This window comes from Watersipora subatra, chromosome 11 (genome assembly GCF_963576615.1).
Source record: "Watersipora subatra chromosome 11, tzWatSuba1.1, whole genome shotgun sequence".
NCBI classification, from domain to species: domain Eukaryota; kingdom Metazoa; phylum Bryozoa; class Gymnolaemata; order Cheilostomatida; family Watersiporidae; genus Watersipora; species Watersipora subatra.
This window is the reverse complement of record NC_088718.1, coordinates 15,785,016-15,811,911: the sequence shown is the minus strand read 5'-3', so window position 1 is coordinate 15,811,911 and position 26,896 is coordinate 15,785,016. Positions and strand designations below refer to the sequence as shown.

Here is a 26,896-nt window from a genome sequence, read left to right as displayed (position 1 = left end):
ATCAATAGCGAAATGTTTATTAGTAAAATGAACACGAAGAGCATACATAGCGGTAATGATTAGGAGTAGGTCATTGAGAAGTAGTCTAAACTGAGCACAAAGAGACAGGGTTACATAAAGGATCTCATGCTAATCAATAAGCAGTAAATATTACTAATAGCTAGAGATACGATTGCGTATTTTCTCACTTGTAGAACTAACATGGCCTGTTTACCATGAATATACTGAGTGTAAGATATAGAGATAAAACTCATTGGCTGCTTAGTCAAACATAGATGAAGTTTTACTCTAACTATTGACAGTTAGAGGAGGCTTGATGGCTATAATCTTATAAGACTGACTTAAACACGTGTCAACATTATATAATGGTAACCAAAAATACTCGAGTCTGTGACATATATGAGCTTAGTTAGCACTAGCATAGTGTCTTTTGTATTTTGGTGGGACTCGTATACCACCCTGTCCAGCTAACGAAGTAGTGCCCATCAGGTCTAGGTCTATTTGCCTAGCCGCCAGTCTGCCTTCAGTTATAGCCCAAACAACTAGTGATTGTCCCCTCCTACAATGCAAAACATTTAGAAAATGTTAGTTTTTAGTGCTAGCAATTTCTGTTCCTTTTTAGTCTTAGAATAATCTACTTTCTTTTTAGGACTTTAATAGGAATAAATGCTCTTGTGGCTGATAATCAATAAAACCTGTAGTATTAGCTTCTAAAATTAGGATCCTGAAATAGATATACGAGCAGATACAAATCAACAATGTAAGTTCAGTTGTCTATGAGTAATCTAAAAGCAGCCCTAACCAGGAAAATGGTAGTTTATAGCTGGTGATATCATTATGAACAGATTGGATCTCAAACAATTATACAAAATACTAGATGCATGAATAGAAATGAAGACTGTAGCTCTTAACAGCAAAAAACTAGTGCATGAAGCAAATGCATGCTGAAAATCTAATTTTTATCCTAAAGGTCGAGATGTACCAGCACTTACAAGATGACCCAAAGCAGATAATACTACAAGATCCAGACACTGCAACAATATCCAGATAATGTAACAATATCCAAATAATGTAACAATATCCAGATAATGTGGCAATATCCAGAAAATGTAACGATATCGAGATAATGTAACAATACCCATATAATGTAACAATATCGAGATAATGTAACAATATCCAGATAATGTAACAATATCCAGATAATGTAACAATATCCAGATATTGTAACAATATCGAGATAATGTAACAATATCCAGATAATGTAACGATATCAAAATAATATAACAATATCCAAATAATGTAACAATATCAAAATAATGCAACAATATCCAAATAATGTAAGAATATCCAGATAATGTAATAATATCCAGATAATGCAACAATACCCAGATAATGTAACAATATCCAAATAATGTAACAATATCCAAAAAATGTAACAATATCCAGACAATGTGACAATATCCAGATAATGTGACAATACCCAGATAATGTAACAGTGTCCAGATAATGTAACAATGTCCAGATAATGGAACAATGTCCAGATAATGTAACAATATCCAGATAGTGCAACAATATTTGTATAATGTGACAATTCACGATGTTTACACAGCCTCAGAGCGATTGTAATAGCTTGAAAATTTTTCATGACTATTAACAAACCACGTACCTGCAGTCTCCCGCTGCATAGACCTTGGGAACCGAGGTCGCATACTGATCCTTGGGTGTCTTCATATTAGACCGAGGGTCACATTCCATGTTGAGCTGTTTGATGACCGCCTGTTCAGGTCCTAAAAATCCCATGGCTAACAGTACCAGGTCACATTTGTAGAGCTCCTCAGTGCCTACAAGAAGCCAAATATAGCTAGTCAAACCAAACTGTAACTTATGTTTCATCCCAAGTCAACTCAACCAAGCCATTGTGTCTACAAGATAAAACCATTTACATGTTACAGAAGATATAATTCAGTCCTCTATTTGCTCACCTAGAATCCAACTATCTATTCACTATAAACCAGAATATTCACTTACAATTTTCTGGCAATGTAATCACACACCAAAACTTCTCCATGTGTTTAATCCAATGTGATTTCAATCCAAAACCGCCATTAGCCAACAAACTGGTATTCCTACCTAAAGGCTCACTAGTTAGCAATTATGAATCATGACCTACCACTTACTTGAGTCATGTGACTGCTTTACCAGGTACTGAAGTCATGTGATCATGTTCTACCAGGTACTCAAGTCATGTGATCATGACTACCAAGTGCTTGAGTCATGTGATCTGCTTTATCAGGTACTCAAGTCATGTGATCATGACTACCAAGTGCTTGAGTTGCGTGATCTGCTTTATCAGGTACTCAAGTCATGTGATCATGACTACCAAGTGATTGAGTTGTGTGATCATGCCTTACTAAGTAGTTAAGTAATGTGATCGTGCTTCACTACGTACTTGAGTCAAATGATAATGCCTTAATGAAATCTTGTAAGCATACCCTACCAGGTACTTGAGCCATGTTCCATCGTCCAGAGTTGTCTTTTTTCCACTCCACTTGAATTGTTTTTACTCCAGAAACGTTACCATTTCCATCATCAATAAACTCCTTGCTCATGATGGAAAACTTTCTAGGGTCATGACCCATCTTAACATGCACCTAGAAACCGACACAGAAAAGGCTTCGTAATCTCTCCTATGCCAACGTGAGACTGTAGCACTTGCAAAAAGCATTTTGATGAAACTAAACAAGATTGATAAATTGTAGTAATCAGTGTCCAAAAGGTCAGTTCTGGTCGCCATTGGAGGTCTCCATAGGTGACAATGGAGGCAAAACAACAGGTAGTACAGTAGTAGTACAGTAGCAGTACGGTGCACGCTCAAGATCATGACTACCAAGTGCTGATTTTAATCCGTTACATGGTTAGAATAGTATGGTGGAAAAATCATATGGAGGGGTATAAAAACCATAGTAATTATATAATACAAACATCCCTGGTGAAAATCATCAACATTTTATACAATACAAGTATTGTACATATTAAAAACTATAAAAAAATAGTATGCTAACTTTAGTTACCTACAATAACTTCATTATATTTAGTGCATTTATTGGTTATGATCTGCAATAAAATGTAACATAAAGAGTTCTCACCTTGAAAACAGACATATGTATAATATAAACTTTAATTCACTTTAAATAAATTTAGTTTACTACACACGCCCAAAGCAAAGTTTTAACATGTATTTTATACTATTTATACTGAATTTACTGAATTTCAACTTTTTATCATCTATTAGTTTCTTGCTTCATTTTCAATATAATTTTAGCCGATCTCATTAAAACCTTTTTCAACCTAATTTGGCAAGAAAACCCAAACGAAGCTGTTTTCTTATGGAAGTGGACTTTTGTTAGCCACTAAGTTCAAGTTGTCTAATACTGACTTTCGGTTTGAAGGGATCGTGACTCCAACTTTGCTACTGGTTTTAAAAGGAAAATATTAATGTTTTACACACAATACTTCCTGAACTGAGATAAATCGGTCATCATGTCTCTTTCAGGCGTTATGAAAATCTTTACGGTTAACAGCATTTCGGCGTCTTTGTTATTTTGAGATACGTAATGAGCCCATCGACTGCCAAATTGGAACTCGGGCAAAAACTTGTTGAATTCGAATGGTGAAAATCATCATGTTCCACTTTGTAAAGTGAAAAAATTGTTTATTAGGGTAATTGTATCCTGAAGGTACACTGTAATGCAGTAGTTTCTGTCATTGGGGTCTCCCTAAACATAACCACAGAGGGTGCTGAAAGGTTGCGCTTAGCGAATATTCCCAGACAACAATGCTAACAGCCAAGAGTCATGAGTCCGCAGCAGTCATGAGTCCCCAAGCTATAAGATTGCTGCTACATTCACTGAGCGTAGGTAATAAAGTATACAAAGTATAAAGTATAAAATAATGAAGTATAAAAACAAAACATTAAATCATTTTTATGAGGAGCACAAACCTCTTTAGATCTTTCCAATAATTACATTCTCACCTCCTCATGTCCGTAGTCGCGCCTCATGACCTTGGGCCAGGTTGGCCAGGGATTGTCTGCTGCTCGCCCGACTGGAGGTTCTGGGAGAATCTCAAATGAGGTGATTGATTTGGCACCCTGCCAGCATGAATAAGAGGGTAGACGACATACATGTACATTGAAAAGCTGAATAACTTTTCAGCTTAGCGCATACACTGATGAAATGCATTTTTTGTAGCCAGCGCGTTGTCAATGCGCCATTTCGAAACAAACATTTTCATCTATGTCATTGGTAATAAAACTGTCGCATTTGTAATTGGCTGAAATAGTTAACTCTAACAATCTTGATTTCCTTTTTTCCATTTCAGACATACGCTAGTTTCATGTATGATTTCAAGCTATAGCAATGGAAATAGCTACACCAAGGTTATTGCTATCACAAATTGGTGATGATCCATGTTACGTTATGGAATAGGTAGATACTTGAATAACTACTGAAAATTCCAGAAATTATGTCATGGCCTTCGCATGACCTCACATGGCTGGAACAAATTCTTATTGGTCAGTTTACTTGTCAACACGACACACTGTTAAGCGGTGTTAATGAGTCCACACATAACATATCTACACTACGTGCAAATTTCATTGGTGTGTGTGTGTGGTGTGTGTGGTGTGTGTGGTGGTGGTGTGTGTGGTGGTGTGTGTATGCGGTGGTGAGTGTGTGGTGGTGGTGTGTGTGTGGTGGTGTGTGTGGTGGTGGTGTGTGTGGTGGTGGTGTGTGTGGTAGTGTGTTTGATGTGTGTGTGTGTGGTGGTGTGTGTGGTGGTGTGTGTGGTGGTGTGTGTGTGCGGTGTGTATGTGGTGGTGTGTGTGTGGTGGTGTGTGTGGTGGTGGTGTGTGTGGTGGTGGTGTGTGTGGTGGTGTGTGTGTGGTGGTGTGTGTGTGGTGGTGTGTGTGGTGGTGTTTGTGTGGTAGTGTGTGTGGTAGTGTGTGTGTGGTGTGTGCGGTGTGTGTGTGTGTAGTCAGACCTCTTATAGCACTTGTACCTTCTTTTAAGTAAAGCATATGCACTTCAAAAGCTGCCAAACCTGTTACACTAAATAACTTGTCAACATTAACATCATGAACATGAGCTAAATGTTCATATTATTACAGAAGTGTGAAGAAGCGGTTTAAAACTGACTATTGCCATGCCGGTAGATAACTTGGAGATGCAAATTTTGTGAAGCATTTCCAAAGCGATGAGACTGTCGATACCAGCAACTTGTAAAGCGCAATTTGCTTGATATTAGCACAGGTGAATAGGCTTCAACATACAACCCCCAGTAACATCAAATTAACATTCAGCGTAAAATATGAATGAATGAAAATAACCATATGACAATACGATAAGGAAAAGTGTACGCACTTACAAACATGTTGCTATTGTGTAATCGATTACAAACTTTAACAGGTCGGTATTGTATAATCGACTACAATCACCCTAGTGGTTGTAGTCGGTATTGTATAATCGACTACAACCACCCTAGTGGTTGTAGTCGGTATTGTATAATCGACTACAATCACCCTAGTGGTTGTAGTCGGTATTGTATAATCGACTACAACCACCCTAGTGGTTGTAGTCGGTATTGTATAATCGACTACAATCACCCTAGTGGTTGTAGTCGGTATTGTATAATCGACTACAATCACCCTAGTGGTTGTAGTCGGTATTGTATAATCGACTACAATCACCCTAGTGGTTGTAGTCGGTATTGTATAATCGACTACAACCACCCTAGTGGTTGTAGTCGGTATTGTATAATCGACTACAACCACCCTAGTGGTTGTAGTCGGTATTGTATAATCGACTACAACCACCCTAGTGGTTGTAGTCGGAATTGTATAATCGACTACAACCACCCTAGTGGTTGTAGTCGGTATTGTATAATCGACTACAACCACCCTAGTGGTTGTAGTCGGTATTGTATAATCGACTACAACCACCCTAGTGGTTGTAGTCGGTATTGTATAATCGACTACAACCACCCTAGTGGTTGTAGTCGATTATAACATTACCCACACTAGTAGTAATGTTTTCATGATGAATTTTAGGTTATCTTTAAGAAAGTTATGCAAAGGCCTTATGCGTTGTTCAAAGCCCAAGGTGGTTTGAACTGGGCTAGCAAATAGCTATACATAGCTAACATCATGCATGTAGTTATAATGATAATAATTCGCATTTGCCATGGACCTGCACTACTACAAGCATGCCAAACTATGGTAAATTATTCCAGCTAAAAATTACTCTCTCTTAAAATGAAGTTGTCCGCTTCGCCCTGTAATTATTTTGACAGAGCATATAGTCTTTGTGGCTGTTGTAACTCCTTAAACTTAAAAGTTGAATTTTTGTAGGAGGCTCTTAAGGTTATAGAATTACTCATACGACCATCTATTGTAAATATGTTTGAAAAATTTACTCTAAAGCCATAGAGAATAGCTTTTAAACTAATCAAAGCACAGCTCTATTTCTAGATAATAATTATTTTAAAATTCCAATATCAAGGATTGATAAACACAGGAAAGCAGTTGTAGCAGAGATATCGCACTGACCTGTCTGAGCGAAGTACCGATGCAATCATTTCCTGTGTCCCCTCCTCCAATCACAATAACATCTTTGCCTCGGGCCATAGAATTAAGCATGGCTTCATCTAGCGCCGCCTCATCTCCAGAGCTTGACATCTGCTCGCTTTGCCACTTCCGTAGGAAGTTCATAGCAAAGTGAATTCCATTCAGATTCCTTCCTAAAAAGCGAGAAGAGTAAATCAGAAAAGAACAGGTAAGATGTTATGGTATGGAAGTATTAATTGCCAGCTTCTGAGACAGACAATAAGTCAGCTTCCAGGACAGACAATAAGTCAGCTTCCAGGACAGACAATAAGTCAGCTTCCAGGACAGACAACAAGTCAGCTTCCAGGACAGACAATAAGTCAGCTTCCAGGACAGACAATAAGTCAGCTTCCAGGACAGACAATAAGTCAGCTATTGGGCTCACAAATAAGAAAGGCCTTGTCCATCCGTCTGTCTGTAGTCACAACTCAAGGTCAGGAAAAGAATTGTTTCATATGGGTTTCAAACTTGCCACACTCGCCTTGTTAGCCCGACACTCAATCACCTTAGCCAATCGACCGCTTTCCGGCATTTCAGAATAATTGTGCATATACTTATTACACTTGAAAATCTCTCACGGCACATGAGAATGCAAGGTTACTAGTTACTAGTTACTAGTTACTGTTACTAGTGTGTACAATCAGACAGACCATCACTGAGTATAATCTTTTGGTTATAATTAACAAGAACTTGAGAAAGATAACTGAATGTTCCGTAATAGTAACAGAATTAGCCATGTCTAGTTGGACATACATTAGCCGTGTCTAGTTGGACATACATTAGCCATGTCTAGTTAGACATACATTAGCCATGTCTAGTTGGACGTACATTAGCCATGTCTAGTTGGACATACATTAGCCATGTCTAGTTGGTCATACATTAGCCATGTCTAGTTGGACATACATTAGCCATGTCTAGTTGGACATACATTAGCCATGTCTAGTTGGACATACATTAGCCATGTCTAGTTGGACATACATTAGCCAAGTCTAGTTGGACATACATTAGCCATGTCTAGTTGGACATACATTAGCCATGTCTAGTTGGACATACATTAGCCATGTCTAGTTGGACGTACATTAGCCATGTCTAGTTGGACATACATTAGCCGTGTCTAGTTGGACATACATTAGCCGTGTCTAGTTGGACATACATTAGCCATGTCTAGTTGGACATACATTAGCCATGTCTAGTTGGACATACATTAGCCGTGTCTAGTTGGACATACATTAGCCATGTCTAGTTGGACATACATTAGCCGTGTCTAGTTGGAAATACATTAGCCATGTCTAGTTGGACATACATTAGCCAGTCATAGCAACGATTATGTCACCTATAATTACACTCTCCCGCGGGCAGAGGGACATTTATTTCGGTTGTATGAGCATTTTTATATCAGTTTTTCGTACGCGTCAAAGCATCAAACCGAGACAATCAAGGGACTATTTTGCCAAATCCATATTAGACCAATAAAATTCTCACTCATCTCAATTGTATTACTTTCAAAGTTTGGAACAAAAGCTAAAAAACTTTAGAACTCTAACACAGATTTTGGCAAGCAAGAGAAATGGCTTCTGTGGGTGCAATACTTTGTACGGGGCTACAGAAGAGAATTCCAATTGCTCATCAAACATTTCTGGGCTTCAGATTAAAGTATGAAACAGCTTTTAAACAAAGTTTAAGACAGTGGATCAGATTTACACCAAAGTTATTTCGATTTATACTGCAGTTTTGATTATTCTGACAATCGATATTCACAGTCGTGTTTTTTATTTATTATCCCGACAACCACAACTATTAGTAAGCAATAGTGATGCTGGTACCCGACAACCACAACTATTAGTAAGCAATAGTGATGCTGGTACCCGACAACCACAACTATTAGTAAGCAATAGTGATGCTGGTACCAGACAATTACAACTATTAGTAAGCAATAGTGATGCTGGTACCCGACAACCACAACTATTAGTAAGCAATAGTGATGCTGGTACCCGACAACCACAACTATTAGTAAGCAATAGTGATGCTGGTACCAGACAACCACAACTATTAGTAAGCAATAGTGATGCTGGTACCCGACAACCACAACTATTAGTAAGCAATAGTGATGCTGGTACCCGACAACCACAACTATTAGTAAGCAATAGTGATGCTGGTACCAGACAACCACAACTATTAGTAAGCAATAGTGAAGCTGGTACCCGACAATCACAACTATTAGTAAGCAATAGTGATGCTGGTACCCGACAACCACAACTATTAGTAAGCAATAGTGATGCTGGTACCCGACAACCACAACTATTAGTAAGCAATAGTGATGCTGGTACCCGACAACCACAACTATTAGTAAGCAATAGTGATGCTGGTACCCGACAACCACAACTATTAGTAAGCAATAGTGATGCTGGTACCCGACAACCACAACTATTAGTAAGCAATAGTGATGCTGGTACCCGACAATCACAACTATTAGTAAGCAATAGTGATGCTGGTACCCGACAACCACAACTATTAGTAAGCAATAGTGATGCTGGTACCCGACAACCACAACTATTAGTAAGCAATAGTGATGCTGGTACCCGACAACCACAACTATTAGTAAGCAATAGTGATGCTGGTACCAGACAACCACAACTATTAGTAAGCAATAGTGATGCTGGTACCCGACAACCACAACTATTAGTAAGCAATAGTGATGCTGGTACCCGACAACCACAACTATTAGTAAGCAATAGTGATGCTGGTACCCGACAACCACAACTATTAGTAAGCAATAGTGATGCTGGTACCCGACAACCACAACTATTAGTAAGCAATAGTGATGCTGGTACCCGACAACCACAACTATTAGTAAGCAATAGTGATGCTGGTACCCGACAACCACAACTATTAGTAAGCAATAGTGATGCTGGTACCCGACAACCACAACCATTAGTAAGCAATAGTGATGCTGGTAACACATTATTAGAGGCTTAAAATTAATTATAATTATTTAAATACTGCGCCTCCAGTTATTAATTATGTTTCAAGTGAGTCTTAGCAAGATTCAGAGGTTGATATTCGAAAATCCGGTGAAACCAACTGCATATATGACAAGCAAATGTATCTAGCATTTATTAGTATCATTCTGTAGAGAATTTTCTACTGATAATTTCTGATCATTAGTTTATGATGATCAAACAGATAGTTTTTGAGTTGAGGCCAAAATAGGAAGCGCAAAGCATAATGACAGTTTCTTTGAAAGTAATTCGCACACTGGAAGAGTAACTCTGGAAACATACTTGCCTGGCAAAGGGTTACGGCAGTTGTAAGTAGAAACTGCTATGTACTATGGCGGGTTAAGGCAGTACTATGTACTATTATAGTGGGTTAAGGCAGTACTATGTACTATAGCGGGTTAAGGCAGTACTATGTACTATAGTGGGTTAAGGCAGTACTATGTACTATTATAGTGGGTTAAGGCAGTACTATGTACTATAGTGGGTTAAAGCAGTACTATGTACTATAGTGGGTTAAGGCAGTACTATGTACTATAATGGGTTAAGGCAGTACTATGTACTATAGTGGGTTAAGGCAGTACTATGTACTATAGCGTACTATAGCCACTACATCAACTTATCTGCTAAAATCAAATAATCAAATTGAATGAAACTAAAGACTAATCTGAACTTATCAAATGCTATGATGTCAATCAGGTGCACATAACTCCTACCTGGTATGGGTAAGTCCCTTGGCCATGTAGCACCGCAAGCCATCAACACAGCATCATTGTCTTCTATGAGACTCTGCGCAGAAAGGCCGACACCGACCTCTACGCCAGTCTTAAATGTGATACCCTCTTCCATCATCAACTTCAACCGCCTATGACAATGAACAGATTCAGACAAGAAGTATAAAATTGTTGAGAGGGTCCAGCCTTTGCTTTGTTGCCTTTGCTGATTGTAGCATCCTATTTGTTGCAGTGCCAGTCTATCAGGTAAGATAAACATTCATCTATATAAAGGAGTCTCAACATATACATGTACTTATATATAACTACATGAATGTCCGGCATTACCCAGTTAATAAAAAAGTCTTTGGACAGAAAATTTATTTTCATGAAACATACCGTACACAACATTTACTATTCTAACTTTTAAACTTCATATCATGAGAAAAGCATTTTTGTGCAGTTTAAGTGAATTAAGAGAAAACGACTGTAAAGGTTTTCAAACTTTTTCAAACAACTGCAATTTTTAAATTTCATACCATAAAAGTGTTTTGTTGAAAATAATTAGGAAAAAAAATAAAACTGTAAAGGTGTTTGAATGTAAAATCATTAGCAAGTAATGGCTAAATATAGTCTGTTTTGCTACGATTACAATAAAAAGCTATTTGGTATATGATTATATGATTTTAGTTCATTTCAGTGTTGGCATCAAAAGGTGAAAATATCGTATAGATATATAGAGTGGTATAGAGACTCATAGTAATTATCTAATGCAATCACTGCCTGGTAAAAATTATCAAAATCATCATAATTGAAATAGTAAGAAAACAATACATTAACCTTAGTAACTATGGTTACCTACAACAACCTTAGTAACTATAGTTACCTACAACAACCTTAGTAACTATAGTTACCTACAACAACTTTAGTGCATTTTCTGGTTATGTTCTGCAAGAAAATGTAACATTACAATGTACTACGTGCAGAATTCTTACCTACAAGACAGGTGTGTAAAATAAACGTTGAATCTAACTTATATGAATTTAGCTTACTAAAAACATACATGAAGGAAGTTTTGGTATGCATTTTAGTAAACTTTTAACCAAAATTTTATCACTCATCTGTTTGAAAACCCGTTTTTATCATAAGGGATGACGCTGAACCGAGATACAATCGCCAAAGTTTAATTTCAAGAGAAATTATTGCTGATATTATTTTCCAGAAAACAAATCAGCCCTGGTACGGCAAGGACGCAAAAGCATATTTTTTCACAGAATTCATAGGGTTTCAATTAATATGTCATTTAGCGTGGGCAATCGAGCGAGTGTAAGAGCTATAGTAAGAGATATAAATGTAAGAGCCTTCGTAGACTCGTGGTTAGACAATTGGTATACAAACCTGTGGTTACGATCACCGTGAGTTTAAATCCAGCAGAATGTGAGCTTTAATTCCAAGATTTATAATACCTATAACTGGACATACACAAGTACTTACAGACAATCTTTCAGATTTATATTTAGACTAGCTGTGCTACCCCGCGTTGCCCGGGTAATAAAAAGGTCTTTGACCAGAAAATTGATTTGTATTTAACATATAACAGCATTTGCCATTCTAACTTTCAAATTACATATCATGAGAAAAATGATTGGTGTAATTGAAATAAATTAAAGATGTGGTTGCGTCAAAAAGGTCGATTTAATGAAATTAAGACCAATAAAAGGCTAAAACATCAGCTACAATTTGATGTAATTTTTGTTTTTGTAGACCAATCCTGTCCAGAGATATACGCATTTGAGTGAGGCCATCTTTTAAAAAGCTCACGTTCTAGCGGGTGCTTCATTCGTGACGTAACTAGTGATACATCTGAAAAGATTCCACGAGCGATAAATATAAGGTCGCTTCATTAGCCAATCATCAGCACGGAATTTTTATATATGTCGTAATAAATGTTATCACTCGTAAAACGGTTTGTCTGTGATCTCAAATTTAGGGATTTTACTCTATTATTAAATCGCAAGGACATCGATATTTACTAAATTAATTAACATCGTTACTTTAATGAATTACTCGATCGACACGTTTTATTGACGAACAATGGAATTGTAAAAATTGCTGTATTACTGCGAAGGTGACTCCGAGTTTTCAGGGCATCAGGTGGTTAAAGTGCTACGGAGGAAGATAGGAAAATGAAGGTAAATTTATCTTTTACTTTGCGTCTCCTAGAGATATACCTGTTGAGTTTACATTCAGATTATATTTCCCTGTTTGAGGTTATAATGTAATTTCCTGCGCGTGCGAGATACGGATATACAGGGAGTTCTTGATGGCTTATTTTTAATCCATAGCATCTAGCAATACTTAAATTGATGAATATACTAAAACTAATAATTTAAGTACTCACGAATACATTTACTAATTAATAGAATTATAACTTTTTGCTATCACTAATCGTTTTATAATTTTTTATCGGTTCACCTAGCTATATTTGCTTCAAATTTTCTGTGGCAGTTTTATCTAGTAAATTAGATTTATGATTTGACTAGATGTTTACTTCTCACTTGTAGAACTTCCAGAACCAAAGCTTCGAATCGTTGGCTTGGCGTACTTGTGCCTTTGTTAAACATTTATTCGTTTTTAAAATTACACTCGCAATCTATCAAACTCCCAATTTGAAAGCTTTCAGTGGATACGCTTTAGAATGACATATCTATGAATGACATATATTTATTGCATTTGTTTTACTGATTACAGAATGTTTATGTCGTCCCACCAGCCGAAGCAGCTTTGTCAGTGTGGAAACTGTCATAAATGGGAAATAGAGACTTGAATGTGTGCTGCATAAACCATGATGTTTTGTATGAGTTTGCTGCAGTAGATGAATTTGTCTTATTGTATCAGATAAAACTATGTGAGTGGCCACGACTTGATGAATATTTTTAATAAAAGCTTCATGCCGAGATGAAAATTTTTTTGCTTGTAAAAAGTATATAATAAAATAACATTGCTGAAAATAATGCAAAACATGATTTGCAGAACATTGAATATATCATAGCCCTGTTGACACCTGACATCTTGTCTGATAGATGGATTTATGAAGTGCAATCAGAGCTGCATGAACAGGCACTTTTGCATAGCTCGACCATTTGTTTAGTACTTGAATCAACTAATCAAATGTGACCAAGGAATTTTTTTCTACACATTGATACCAATAATGACTTGATAACGTTGACAGTCGACCATAAATACATTGTACATTACTTTTAGGGATGCAGTTAGTTTCGCCACATATTCTTTTCAAAGAAGAAGCTTGCTTATTTTACTTACGGTAGTAAGAAACTAGTTTTCGGTGTGGGCAATGATATACAGCCCCGCCTCCAGGATAGGCGACGAGCATAATGTGGGCAGGGCTTTTGGGAGACTGTATATCGTTAGTTTGGGTAGCAACGAAACTGTGCCGATACAAAGACCTTATTCTACATAGTAGTATGCTTGACAGAATTACCGTAGACCGGTAGAATTGGTAGTCGGTACTAAGATGTTTACACAGCATTTAGAAGCTAATATGACAAGTTTTTAATTTTCCTTCTTTGAGGCCTTTGAGACATTGATAATAATGTATCTGTAGCTAGATTTAAAATTTTATTCTAGTAAACATGAGCAAATACAAGATAAAATATATGCCAATAGAGCCGCGTAGGACTAGACTTTTATCGCAATAGCCAATGTGAATACGAGAAATACACAGGTTGTATCACGCGTTACATAATTTTGGGAAAGTCTGGGCGTGTTTTTTTTTGGCCTGAGCGTTTTTACCGCGATCGAATTTTTTCGATTTTAATCTTCAAATATCTTTGTAATGAGATCATCTAACACAACAAACAACATCTCAACTGATAGACAAAGAAAAATACTTTCTTTTAAAATCAACTCAAATTTGACGCAACCACATCTTTAAGAGAGAAAATAAAAACAGCTGTAGAAGTTTTCAAACCTTGTCAGACAACTTTCAAACTTCATGCAGAAAATGTTTTGTGTAAGTCGAACCAACTAAAAAAAATTAAACAGCTATAAAAGGGTTTAGATGTAAAAGTGAAATAATTAGAATATGAGATGATTCAGTAATGATACAATTAATACCAACTGAGAAAACAAAGTAAAAATCCTGAATATGTTAAATTAATAATAACAATTATTGCATAGAAGTGTGTGTATAAAAAAGGTTACTGTTACACCAACAGCTATCCAACAGCTATCAAAACTTTGAATACGACGATACTGGCACCTCTCGATACCAGCACAAATGTAAAAATGAAATATCGTACTGTCTTTGCCTGGTACTTTGTCTGACTGAACAGAGAGATAATGCCGAGGCGCATAAAAATAGTTGGCCTTGACCCCAGATATAGTAATTGAAACTTACGAAAAATATTTCTTAACAGGGGCATTGTAACGCAGGGGGGGGGGGGCATTGGTAAAATAACCAGCGTGCACTATAGCTGGAGCGACACACACACTTTGAGAAATATATATATAGATAAGTAGTTCGGTCTGCTGTAAGCAGCAGCTGAAGACAGTCAGTCACCTGAACAGTGTGTCAGCATAAAACTGGTCTGTCAGTTTTATGACACTGCTGGCATCAGGCAGGCACCAAGCAAACACCTGCTTAGTGCTTGCTGGGCACCAGCAGGCAAACCACAATACCATGGAATAAATACGAGTTACCATCTTTCAAGATTCTAGTTATACATATACTGTTAAATTTTTTGTTTATAAAATTATATTCTTATGATATATTATCATATAATTATTTATATACATTTAACATACCATGTTTCAAAGCTAACTTAGTTGTGGCATTTTTTACCTGCAGCAATAGGGCTATTACTTTTCTGAATTTGTAGAGTACAATTGCAAAAGCTATAAAGACAAAATTATTAAATCTTTTAACTTATCGTAAACTGCATGACATTCACTGCGAAACCATCGTAAAAACTAATTAGTTGAAACACTACAACAAACCAATAGAATATAAAATATCTTTCATTATCTCTTATCTCGTCATAAAGTATGTATAAGCAATTTTTATGCTTCTTTTAAACTTGCAACTTCTAGTGTTCCATTTAAACAGGATTGACTGGACACATTCCAAAATCTACGCAGGACAGGAAGTGGTTTGTTGAACATTAAGACGACTCTACCATAGATTGAGTAAAACAATACACACCTGTCCAGCACACCTCGACCCAACTTCATTGTAGGAATTCCGTACCTCAACAGACCACCCACACGGTCAGCCCTCTCATAAACAGCCACCTGAAATGTAACGTCAGACAACATTAATAATGATGGCCAAGCATTTATTTGAAAACAGGAGTTGTCCAATCATACACTCACACACAATTCATATTAACATAACAGTATAGACAAAATGCCGATTTTTTGGAATGATGAACATGTAAGATTGATGTTCAAACCAAATAATTTTCTCCAAATAGAATAAAATCTATAGCAAACTAACTGTGTGTCCGGCTTTGTTGAGCTGTGCAGCAGCAGCGAGCCCAGATGGCCCTGAGCCAACAATAGCTATGGTCTTGTTAGTCCTCTGAGAAGGAGGCTCAGGTTTCATCCAGCCCTGCTGCCATGCGTGTTCTATGATATTGTTCTCAATGTTCTTGATGGTCACAGGGTCACTGTTGATACCGAGCACGCACGCTCCCTGTCAAGGACATAAATGATGAGAATTGCAATTACATGTTTAACAGTCGATTAAATCTTTTACGATGGAAATTTTTGCCAGTTCTGGCGAAACCAATTTGCGTCTAAAGATTTTCGGACGTACACTTGGTAGTTTTAGAGCTTCTGTCTCTGTTATGATAAAGACTTTCCAGTAGAATGAACCATATACGTGAGCTATTATAAAGGCTTTCCAGCAGAATGAACCATATTATACGTGAGCTATTATAAAGACTTTCCAGCAGAATGAACCATATTATACGTGAGCTATTATAAAGGCTTTCCAGCAGAATGAACCATATTATATGTGAGCTATTACAAAGACTTTCCAGTAGAATGAACCATATTATACGTGAGCTATGATAAAGACTTTCCAGTAGAATGAACCATATTATACGTGAGCTATTATAAATACTTTCCAGCAGAATGAACCATATTATACGTGAGCTATTATAAAGACTTTCCAGCAGAATGAACCATATTAAACGTGAGCTATTATAAAAACTTTCCAGTAGAATGAACCATATACGTGAGATATTATAAAGGCTTTCCAGTAGAATGAACTATATTATACGTGAGCTATTATAAAGACTTTCCAGCAGAATGAACCATATTATATGTGAGCTATTATAAAGACTTTCCAGCAGAATGAACCATATTATATGTGAGCTATTATAAAGACTTTCCAGCAGAATGAACCATATTATACGTGAGCTATTATAAAGACTTTCCAGTAAAATGAACCATATTATACGTGAGCTATTATAAAGACTTTCCAGCAGAATGAACTATATTATACGTGAGCTATTATAAAGACTTTCCAGCAGAATGAACCATATTATACGTGAGCTATTATAAAGACTTTCCAGCAGAATGAACCATATTATATGTGAGCTATTATAAATACTTTCCAGTAGAATGAACCATATTATACGTGAGCTATTATAAAGACTTTCCAGTAGAATGAACTATATTATATGTGAGCTATTATAAAGACTTTCCAGTAGAATGAACCATATTATACGTGAGCTATTATAAAGACTTTCCAGCAGAATGAACCATATTATATGTGAGCTATTATAAAGACTTTCCAGCAGAATGAACCATATTATACGTGAGCTATTATAAATACTTTCCAGCAGAATGAACCATATTATACGTGAGCTATTATAAAGACTTTCCAGCAGAATGAACCATATTATATGTGAGCTATTATAAATACTTTCCAGTAGAATGAACCATATTATATGTGAGCTATTATAAAGACTTTCCAGTAGAATGAACCATATTATATGTGAGCTATTATAAAGACTTTCCAGTAGAATGAACTATATTATACGTGAGCTATTATAAAAACTTTCCAGTAGAATGAACCATATTATATGTGAGCTATTATAAAGACTTTCCAGTAGAATGAACCATATTATATGTGAGTTATTATAAAGACTTTCCAGTAGAATGAACCATATACGTGAGATATTATAAAGGCTTTCCAGTAGAATGAACTATATTATACGTGAGCTATTATAAAGACTTTCCAGCAGAATGAACCATATTATATGTGAGCTATTATAAAGACTTTCCAGCAGAATGAACCATATTATATGTGAGCTATTATAAAGACTTTCCAGCAGAATGAACCATATTATACGTGAGCTATTATAAAGACTTTCCAGTAAAATGAACCATATTATACGTGAGCTATTATAAAGACTTTCCAGCAGAATGAACTATATTATACGTGAGCTATTATAAAGACTTTCCAGCAGAATGAACCATATTATACGTGAGCTATTATAAAGACTTTCCAGCAGAATGAACCATATTATATGTGAGCTATTATAAATACTTTCCAGTAGAATGAACCATATTATACGTGAGCTATTATAAAGACTTTCCAGCAGAATGAACCATATTATATGTGAGCTATTATAAAGACTTTCCAGTAGAATGAACTATATTATACGTGAGCTATTATAAAAACTTTCCAGTAGAATGAACCATATACGTGAGATATTATAAAGGCTTTCCAGTAGAATGAACTATATTATACGTGAGCTATTATAAAGACTTTCCAGCAGAATGAACCATATTATATGTGAGCTATTATAAAGACTTTCCAGCAGAATGAACCATATTATATGTGAGCTATTATAAAGACTTTCCAGCAGAATGAACCATATTATACGTGAGCTATTATAAAGACTTTCCAGTAAAATGAACCATATTATACGTGAGCTATTATAAAGACTTTCCAGCAGAATGAACTATATTATACGTGAGCTATTATAAAGACTTTCCAGCAGAATGAACCATATTATACGTGAGCTATTATAAAGACTTTCCAGCAGAATGAACCATATTATATGTGAGCTATTATAAATACTTTCCAGTAGAATGAACCATATTATACGTGAGCTATTATAAAGACTTTCCAGTAGAATGAACTATATTATATGTGAGCTATTATAAAGACTTTCCAGTAGAATGAACCATATTATACGTGAGCTATTATAAAGACTTTCCAGCAGAATGAACCATATTATATGTGAGCTATTATAAAGACTTTCCAGCAGAATGAACCATATTATACGTGAGCTATTATAAATACTTTCCAGCAGAATGAACCATATTATACGTGAGCTATTATAAAGACTTTCCAGTAGAATGAACCATATTATATGTGAGCTATTATAAAGACTTTCCAGTAGAATGAACCATATATGTGAGCTATTATAAATACTTTCCAGCAGAATGAACCATATATGTGAGCTATCATAAAGGCTTTCCAGCAGTATGAACCATATACATGAGCTATTATAGAGGCATTTCGTAGCGAAAGAGTTGATCAGCAAACTTTACAAGTAAATGATACAAAATACAATCCACCTCATGGTAAATCTGCTGTATTCCGAAATTATGTAACGAGAGAAATTCACCAGCTGCTTTAGCTTGTACTCCAGTTCTAAAACCTACATAACTAATAGCAGACTTGACTTGCTGATGGTATGATTAAAAAAAGACCAGCCACCTACCTCGCATGGTGCTGGACAGACTCTCCCAGTGAACTCAGGAAAGTTGTTGGTCTGAAGAAGTTGATAAAGAGCTTCTTTCCAGTTACCCTGAAAATTGGAAAGACAACACCAGACTGTTATGATAATGTCTAATTGGATGAGAGTCCCTTACACTATGAAGATTGGAAAACGCAATATCCAATGTGACCCAAGCCTATGGTTTCTACAGCATAAATTACATAGGGCAACTTTTCATAGCAAACAAGAAAATGGTTGTCATGAGCAACTAGTAGTAGTGCAGTTAGTAGTGCATTGATGCGTTTCACTATCTCAACGAATATGAAAGTGTGATAAAATCTTTGTAAATATTAGGAAATTGCCACCTTTTTTGTTTTGAGATCTAGATTGAGTCTAAATTTAAATTAATTCCTTCAATCGGCTATTTAATCAATGAAATATCAATTTTTACAACTGAGTGAAATCATGTTGTGATTGTTTCAGGTAATATGAAAAAGAGAATCCTGTTATTTCTCTCTAAGTAATATATATACATTTTTTTATTAAAATACTATTATTATTATTACATTATTACATATTAAATTTTTATTAAAATACTATAAACATACTAAACTAAATACTAAACGCCTGAGAAGATCCCAGCAAACTTGTAAAATCTTACAATAGTAACAAAAATGTTTGCAATGAACGGGGCAGGCAGGAGAGACATGCACAAGAGACAATGCGGTTTAACTTGTAGCAATGAAAGCCAATGCAAACAAGCTCAAAATTCATAATAGTAAAATTCTATGCAAAAATATTTGATCAAATCATGGTGAATTACCAGTTTTTGCATTCTTATCTAGTCTAGTCTACTAAGTAGAGTTGCCCCGATTTCAATATCGGAATCGGTATCGGTGCCGATATGGGTATTAAGTGTCTGAATCGGTATCGGCCGATCTTTTCTTACAAAATCGGACACTTCAGATACTTTTTACATATCAACTATTTAGCAGAAACCTGTATTTTAGCCTGCTACTTTAATAACAAATCATCAGCTGCAAGTTCCTTGCTTTTATCTAATGATATCCAAGCCTGTCACACAATATATTTCATGTCTATAGCCTAATAAACATCCACACAGCTGCGTAATATTTTGGCTTTAGTCAGGACGTAATCACCAAGTGCGGTATTTCCCAATTACAGCGATATGATTTGTTTGCAGCCAATCACAAGCAAGAGAACCATAACGAGCAACAAGAATGTGGTGTAATGTTTCTATTTACTAGCATTGCAAAAGTAATTTGAGCAGTTGATGCATAAAGTTATCTATCTCTCTCTTGATCCTGACGATATGATGTATCGTTTGTATTGCATAAAATAACCTCAGTGGCTTATCGGTGTTTAGCCTGCCCTCCATCATCTGTAGCGTGCGAGTCCTTCAGTACGACTGGCTACATCGATAGTGATAGAAGATAAAGACGTCTCACTGAGATAATTGAATCACTAACGGTAATTAAAAGACGCATTTATTTGCTTTAGACTTGTACAGGTGCAGCAGTTCGTTCAGCAGTAAAAAAGAGACTTTATTATCACAGATAAAACTGTACCACTAACTGTAATTACCATTAATAATAACATATTTCAAGAAACATGGACTGTTTTGTTATTAGATGCACGGTATGTCAGTATGTGAATATATATACATGTATATCTTTTTTCATAAATACAAACAAATAAATAAATTAATATTTATATTTTCTTTGCATTATATTTATACTTGCATAAAAAATGAACAACTATCTATGCAACACAAAAGAATCTGAATCGGTATCTGAATCGGATTATTTTTCATTAAGAATCGGTATATCGAATCGGTATTTGAATCGGCTGGTGAAATTAGAATCGGGGCATCTCTACTACTTAGTTATCGCATTCGCTCCCATGTGGGTGCATTATAGAGATGTGAATCTCTATAATGCTCTAGAGATATATCTGAATTTGAACAACATGAAGCAACTGGTTAAAATACGAGTCTTTTGTCTAACTAGTAAACCAAAGTACCGTACTTTTTGGACTATTAACCGCACCCCTATATAAGCAGCACCTGCTTTATTTAAAAAAAAACGACAATTAAACAATACATAGACCGCATCTTTGTGTAGGCCGCAGAACTCAGGACGGTGATTTTTAACACGGCAGCAACTTTGCTAGTTAATACGGAACAGTACCATTAGGCACTGTTCCGTATTAACTAGCAATATTAATCGGGAATTTAATATTAAGTTCCCGGTTAATACGGAACAGTGCCACCAGGCACTGTTCCGTATTAATTGACGCTTTTTAACCCAGTGCCTAATGAAACAGTACCGTTAGGCATTGTGCCCAAGCGGTGAAAGAAAAAACCACAGAATAGCCGCACCTTTATATAAGCCGCATGGCTCAAAACATCAGAAAAAGTAGCGGCTAATAGTCCGAAAAGTGCGGTACTTATAGATGCTTGATGCAGGATGTTCACTTCTTAAGATTTTCTTGTTATCAATTCAAAAGGAGACTCAACTTGAAGACCAACATAAAAATTTTTTGCTCAAATGTAAACGTGTGCTACATTTTCTTTGACTTCGTTTCGTGTGCAATCATCTCCTTTGAAGCGAGATTGATATACTATCCAGTTAATGTTAATACCATGAAATGTTTTTGTAAAGTTCTGGGAAAGGTAGAATTTTCCTATATTTATATATTATTTCATATATAACAGCATCTAACATATAACCTCTAGCATATAATCTAGCATCTAACCCCTGGAGTTAAATTCAGAGGCCAACTTGTCTAATATCCTTCCAGTTGTTAGCTCTTGCTGTTTTTGTGTCTTTGCAGACTCGGTGTATTCCACAAACAGGTTAAACAAAATATATTACAACCAAGTCAATGTGTTTTTATGATTTAGAATAAAATTAATACGTATTTATTAAATACAATTCTCCGCTGACGATAGGTGCATGTAGTGAAAAGAAACATTAAATTTCATCTGGTAAATTCGGCCAATAAAAATGGACCATAAAAAAGCTCAGTTTGTTTAGCTCATGTAGAAACAAGCAAAAGTTGGCAGGACTTTTTGTTCATATCTGCGCTCAGGTAAGAGGCCATAGAGCCATCAGCCATAGAGCGCATCACTAGAGCGCTAAGAGTTTGACTCGTCAAAGTACTTTGCAATTTGCACAAATATTTATTATTCTGACAACCAAAAGTTTATTATCCTTTTTATAAGAGCGAAAAAACTTGAAAACAGCGTGACAGTTGCTTTTTTGGAATTGTACATTTGTTTGCGTACAATGTTTAATTTTCACCTTCCACTCCTCCACAGTTACTCACGAAACTGCGATGTCCTGAACAAAACTAGAGCATAGTATTATATAATTATAAACTTATTATAAAATTGATATTGAGGGTCAACTTGATGTCACTCAACAGCAGATGTCAACTTGAACTTTACAGTGTGAGTAGAGATCTGACATTGGTAGATCTAAAAGTTGGGAGCCCCACAGCCAAAATACTTTTCCTAAAAATGACCTAAAGGTGCAAACACACAAGGCGATATTTAGAGCGACATAGCGCTGCTAGAACTTGCTCAGTGAGCTCATGCAGAGCAATAACGCTAGACTTTCTCTACACAACTTTATCGCTAGCGAGATGCATTTCGATTGGTTGGTTTTTAACAGAATGCAATTTTATGGCGGGTAATTATTTCTTATCGATGTTCACCAACGTACAGCAGCAACAATTTGCTAATTTTTTACGATTGAAACATCTTCAGAACAAACACTAAATTGTTCATAAATTTAATAAAAGCACTCCCAGTCCTGTACATCATAACAAACAAAAAATTACAAAAAATCCGAGTTGAAAACCAACATTTGGAGTCAATCGCTGCGCAGGTTGACCATCTCGAGAATGGTAAATATTTAATATATATTAAACATAAAAAACTACTACTAAATGAAATATATACAAAAATCGTAAAATATTACAGTTAAAACACAACAATTGTTTTTTCTTATGTCTTCTTGTAGTGTAAGCAGCGTACAATCCGTGAAAGTGAGATAGGTTTAATAACAGAACCGGAAGTTGTTTACGTTGTTGCCTAAACGGCGCCATATTGACTCAACTAAATTTATTAACAACCAAAGAAACTAACGATACAGAATTTTATAGGCAGTTTGTGAGTGTGCCCATTATATCGTTCGCTAGTGAATTGCTCAAATGTGTTTAGGCATACGCCAGCGATATCTCCGCCCTCCTCATGACGCTCGCAATAAAATCCCCTAGTATGTTTGGACCTTAACTTTAGTAAAATTCCTATCCAAACAGCAGCCGCTGTGAAGACAGCTTCATGTGCTGCATCATGCAGTTGCCTTGTTAACATTAGGGATGATGGCAAAGAAACAGTCTAAATGAGCACATGCTATTACTAGAAAGCTAAGCTAGGCTAAGAATAAGTTATATAACATGTCTTATAATATGTATATATACATATAACGTGTCATTCAATGTGTCATATAGTATATATACATATATACATACAACATGTCATATAGTATGTATACATATGCACATATAACAAGTCATATACGTGTCATCTAGTATGTATATATACATATTACATGTCATATACATGTCATATGACATGTCATAGACATGTCCTATGACATGTATATGTCATGAAGTATATTTGACATGTTTAGTATATATACATGCCATATAGTACATATGACATGTATGTATACTATACACGTCAAATAATATATCTGCATACTATATGACATGTATATGACATATAACATGTCATATACATGTCATTTGGAAGTATATATACATGTCATATGGTATGTATACACTTACATATATTTATGTCATCTATATACGTCATATACCATTTTACAAAATTAAAACAGAATCACCATAACTTCTCACCTGGTAAACCAAGTCATTCCACTTAGGTATGATGTTGCCAAGAGGACATCCATTACCGCTCTGACAAAAGGGGACTCCGCAGTCCATGCACCTAGCGGCCTGCACCTGCAAACAAAAATTACACCCTAGTTACCCAACAACTAAATATCTGTAACTCCGACACAGAGATAAGCAGCAGCTATCTCTAAGCCAAGCTTTAGACAACTTTAATGAAAAACAGTAGCCATGCTGCCATGAGACCTATGGAAGTACATGTGACTGTGTTTGAAATGTGTTAAAATGTTTATGAAACCTAATCTCTGAATGAATTGATACAAAAGAGACAGTCTGTGAGATTATGCTAAAACCTGAGAGTTAAGGTGGAGCCAGATGTGTCTAAGGACGATTCAATATTGAGTTTTCCACATCAAACTAATACTCTGACAACTAAAGAGAAACCACAGAGTGGCGATGAAAGCAGCTGAAAAGGAAAAAATGGACCTGCAAAACTTGCTTAAAATTATGATGAGAGAATTATAAATTAAATTTTATTTGTAACATAAGAATAAGTCTAAAGAGATTCCAGCTTCTAATAAATATCTTTTCTGGTATAAGAAACCAAAGCTAACGCAAGACTAAATCTATAGCGGCACCATAGCTTCAGCTACAACACATCTGAACTCCCCAAATAATAGTTAATGCCTGAGTAGCAAAGCCTATGAAAAACAACAATTTCATGTAAGTCTCTGCAGTGATTGCTACCTGGAGACCCTTGCGTATGGCTTTGTGATCATATATTTCTTTCCAGTCAGTCTGTCTGCCCTCAGGACTTCTATACGAATTCGTTCCTCTCCGGTACTTCACAAAACCTCTAGATAAGAAATGAGCTTGCTAAGTTCCCATGGCTGAACACCATCAACCGGAGTAGGTGAGCTAGACAGTGATGTCAACACTACAACTATACTACATACTTCATCCTTTGTCTTTATTTTACGAGAGATCGTGTTTGAGAATTGCCATCAGTGGCCATGCTAGTACACACACTTCCCTTCACCAAAAGGGACCCAGTGAAGTAACCCGTCACCAAGTCTAGTAATAACCCTAGCCTGGTATCTGATATTTGATCTAAGATTGGGTGACAAATCTCCAACATTGTGCCTATTACTACCCCAGCTATCAAGTACCTTAATCTGGACCCAACATGATATTTTGCACTAAAACACTCACACAATATTAAACTTTAAACAAACATTCTAAAATCTTTATCTAGAAAAGGTACCTGATGTCCTAGGCTAACCCACCTGACTTTGTCAACTTTGCCCGAGGAATGCTGCTCCATGCTCTCTCGGCGACCATGCAGTTGATCTTTGACCAGGTCCTCGAGGTCTTCAATGTTTAGAGAACCGGAGCTCAGAGTACGGTGCTGAATAAAAAGATAAACACTTGCCACACCCCCTCTGATTGGCTTATATTATACATTGATGCTGGCAACTTGTTGCCAATGAGAAAGTTTTCAATGCGTTGAAATAGACTAGATTTCAAGCAGAAATCATGAGGTTACCAATTGCTCTCAGGTTAGTGCCATTCATGCTATCATTATGTTTCCATGACGTTTCCATGGAGACGGCAGAAATCTGACAGTCAAGCGCGTTTTGTTTCTTCCAAGTTTCTTACCAACTTTTTCATGTCTATGAAAGATGGAAACGGCACTTGCAGAGGATGCTCTAGCTATCCTGTCTAAAAATTCTTCTATTTCGGAATTTTCCACAATTCAGTCTTTCTCATTCCGATTAGTGCAGTGTCGAGTGCGCCGCTATGATCTATGGTGAAGCAATTATTGTCTTTTTTAACATAGCACCCACGTTAATCAGCATCATGTGGATGTCTATTGAATCATTTATTGTACAGTAACTCAATGTGTGCACAACTCCAAATACGCATAATCCGCGTTATGGAAACTTAGTGCGTGAGACTAACAATTGCTCATGGGCAAGCTTTGCATTTAATTAACAAAACAAAATGCTATATGATTCAAACATTATAAAAAATTTGACAGAAACATATAGAAACAACAAGAGGCATGCGTGATGCCACTATCCCGTAGTCTATCTGCATACTGCATGGCTGTGACACGCTTACTACCGATACTGTACTGCTAACGCATCGACATAGATGTCCAAACAAAAATCTGCAACAGCTGTAATGCATTTTACATCTGGGTATTACAGAAAACTTATCAATGCGCAGTTACGATTTTTTCGTAGTGGCCACAACCATGACTAAGCATTATATTTTGAACACAATTAACAAGAATCAGAAAAAGATAGCCAGATGTTTCCTAATGGTAACACCATAGGCCATGAACAGTCTAATTGGACATATATTTAGAATATTTAAATATCTTGTGACAGATTAATGCACATATCCTGGTATTAGTGTGAACAGACAACTCCAAAAATAGTAGAACACATGTTTCAAATGCTACAATGCCTTACACTGGATCAAGTCTTAACTGATGAAACAAGTTAGAAACATAGCATAGCTAGACTACAGAGACGGTTGATGGTCTCAGAACCTTCTAGAAATATACACACTTTATGAATACACTATAAACTGAGCAAAAATCCTATCGATAAGTTACATCCTATATAGGTCATATCCTGCGTATGACTGGGTAGATGAGATTTACTTACCTCAAGTTTGAGAGGTTTTTGAGAGATATCTGATACATTGACAATATCTTCATGCACTTCATGGCTTTCAACAGCCACCTGTACTGTGTCTATAAAGAATATATGTACATATGAGAAATGATATTAGCTTTATTAAACT

At 36.1% G+C, this 26,896-nt stretch overlaps 1 protein-coding gene across 1 annotated transcript in view; it reads right to left on the bottom strand.

Annotated features, from left to right (window-relative positions):
* The window catches only part of LOC137408792 (uncharacterized), a 109,830-nt gene continuing 82,934 nt past the window's right edge, over positions 1 to 26,896 (bottom strand). Inside the window, exons 33-45 of the mRNA XM_068095378.1 lie at positions 26,758 to 26,846; positions 25,366 to 25,487; positions 24,827 to 24,935; positions 24,086 to 24,190; positions 19,139 to 19,225; positions 15,889 to 16,086; positions 15,595 to 15,683; positions 10,374 to 10,522; positions 6,605 to 6,795; positions 4,034 to 4,150; positions 2,498 to 2,651; positions 1,667 to 1,841; positions 1 to 559 (exon numbers count right to left, since the gene is read on the bottom strand). Coding sequence (XP_067951479.1) covers positions 406 to 559; positions 1,667 to 1,841; positions 2,498 to 2,651; positions 4,034 to 4,150; positions 6,605 to 6,795; positions 10,374 to 10,522; positions 15,595 to 15,683; positions 15,889 to 16,086; positions 19,139 to 19,225; positions 24,086 to 24,190; positions 24,827 to 24,935; positions 25,366 to 25,487; positions 26,758 to 26,846 — 1,739 coding nt within the window. The 3' untranslated portion in view covers positions 1 to 405. The remainder of the gene's footprint in view (positions 560 to 1,666; positions 1,842 to 2,497; positions 2,652 to 4,033; positions 4,151 to 6,604; positions 6,796 to 10,373; positions 10,523 to 15,594; positions 15,684 to 15,888; positions 16,087 to 19,138; positions 19,226 to 24,085; positions 24,191 to 24,826; positions 24,936 to 25,365; positions 25,488 to 26,757; positions 26,847 to 26,896) is intronic.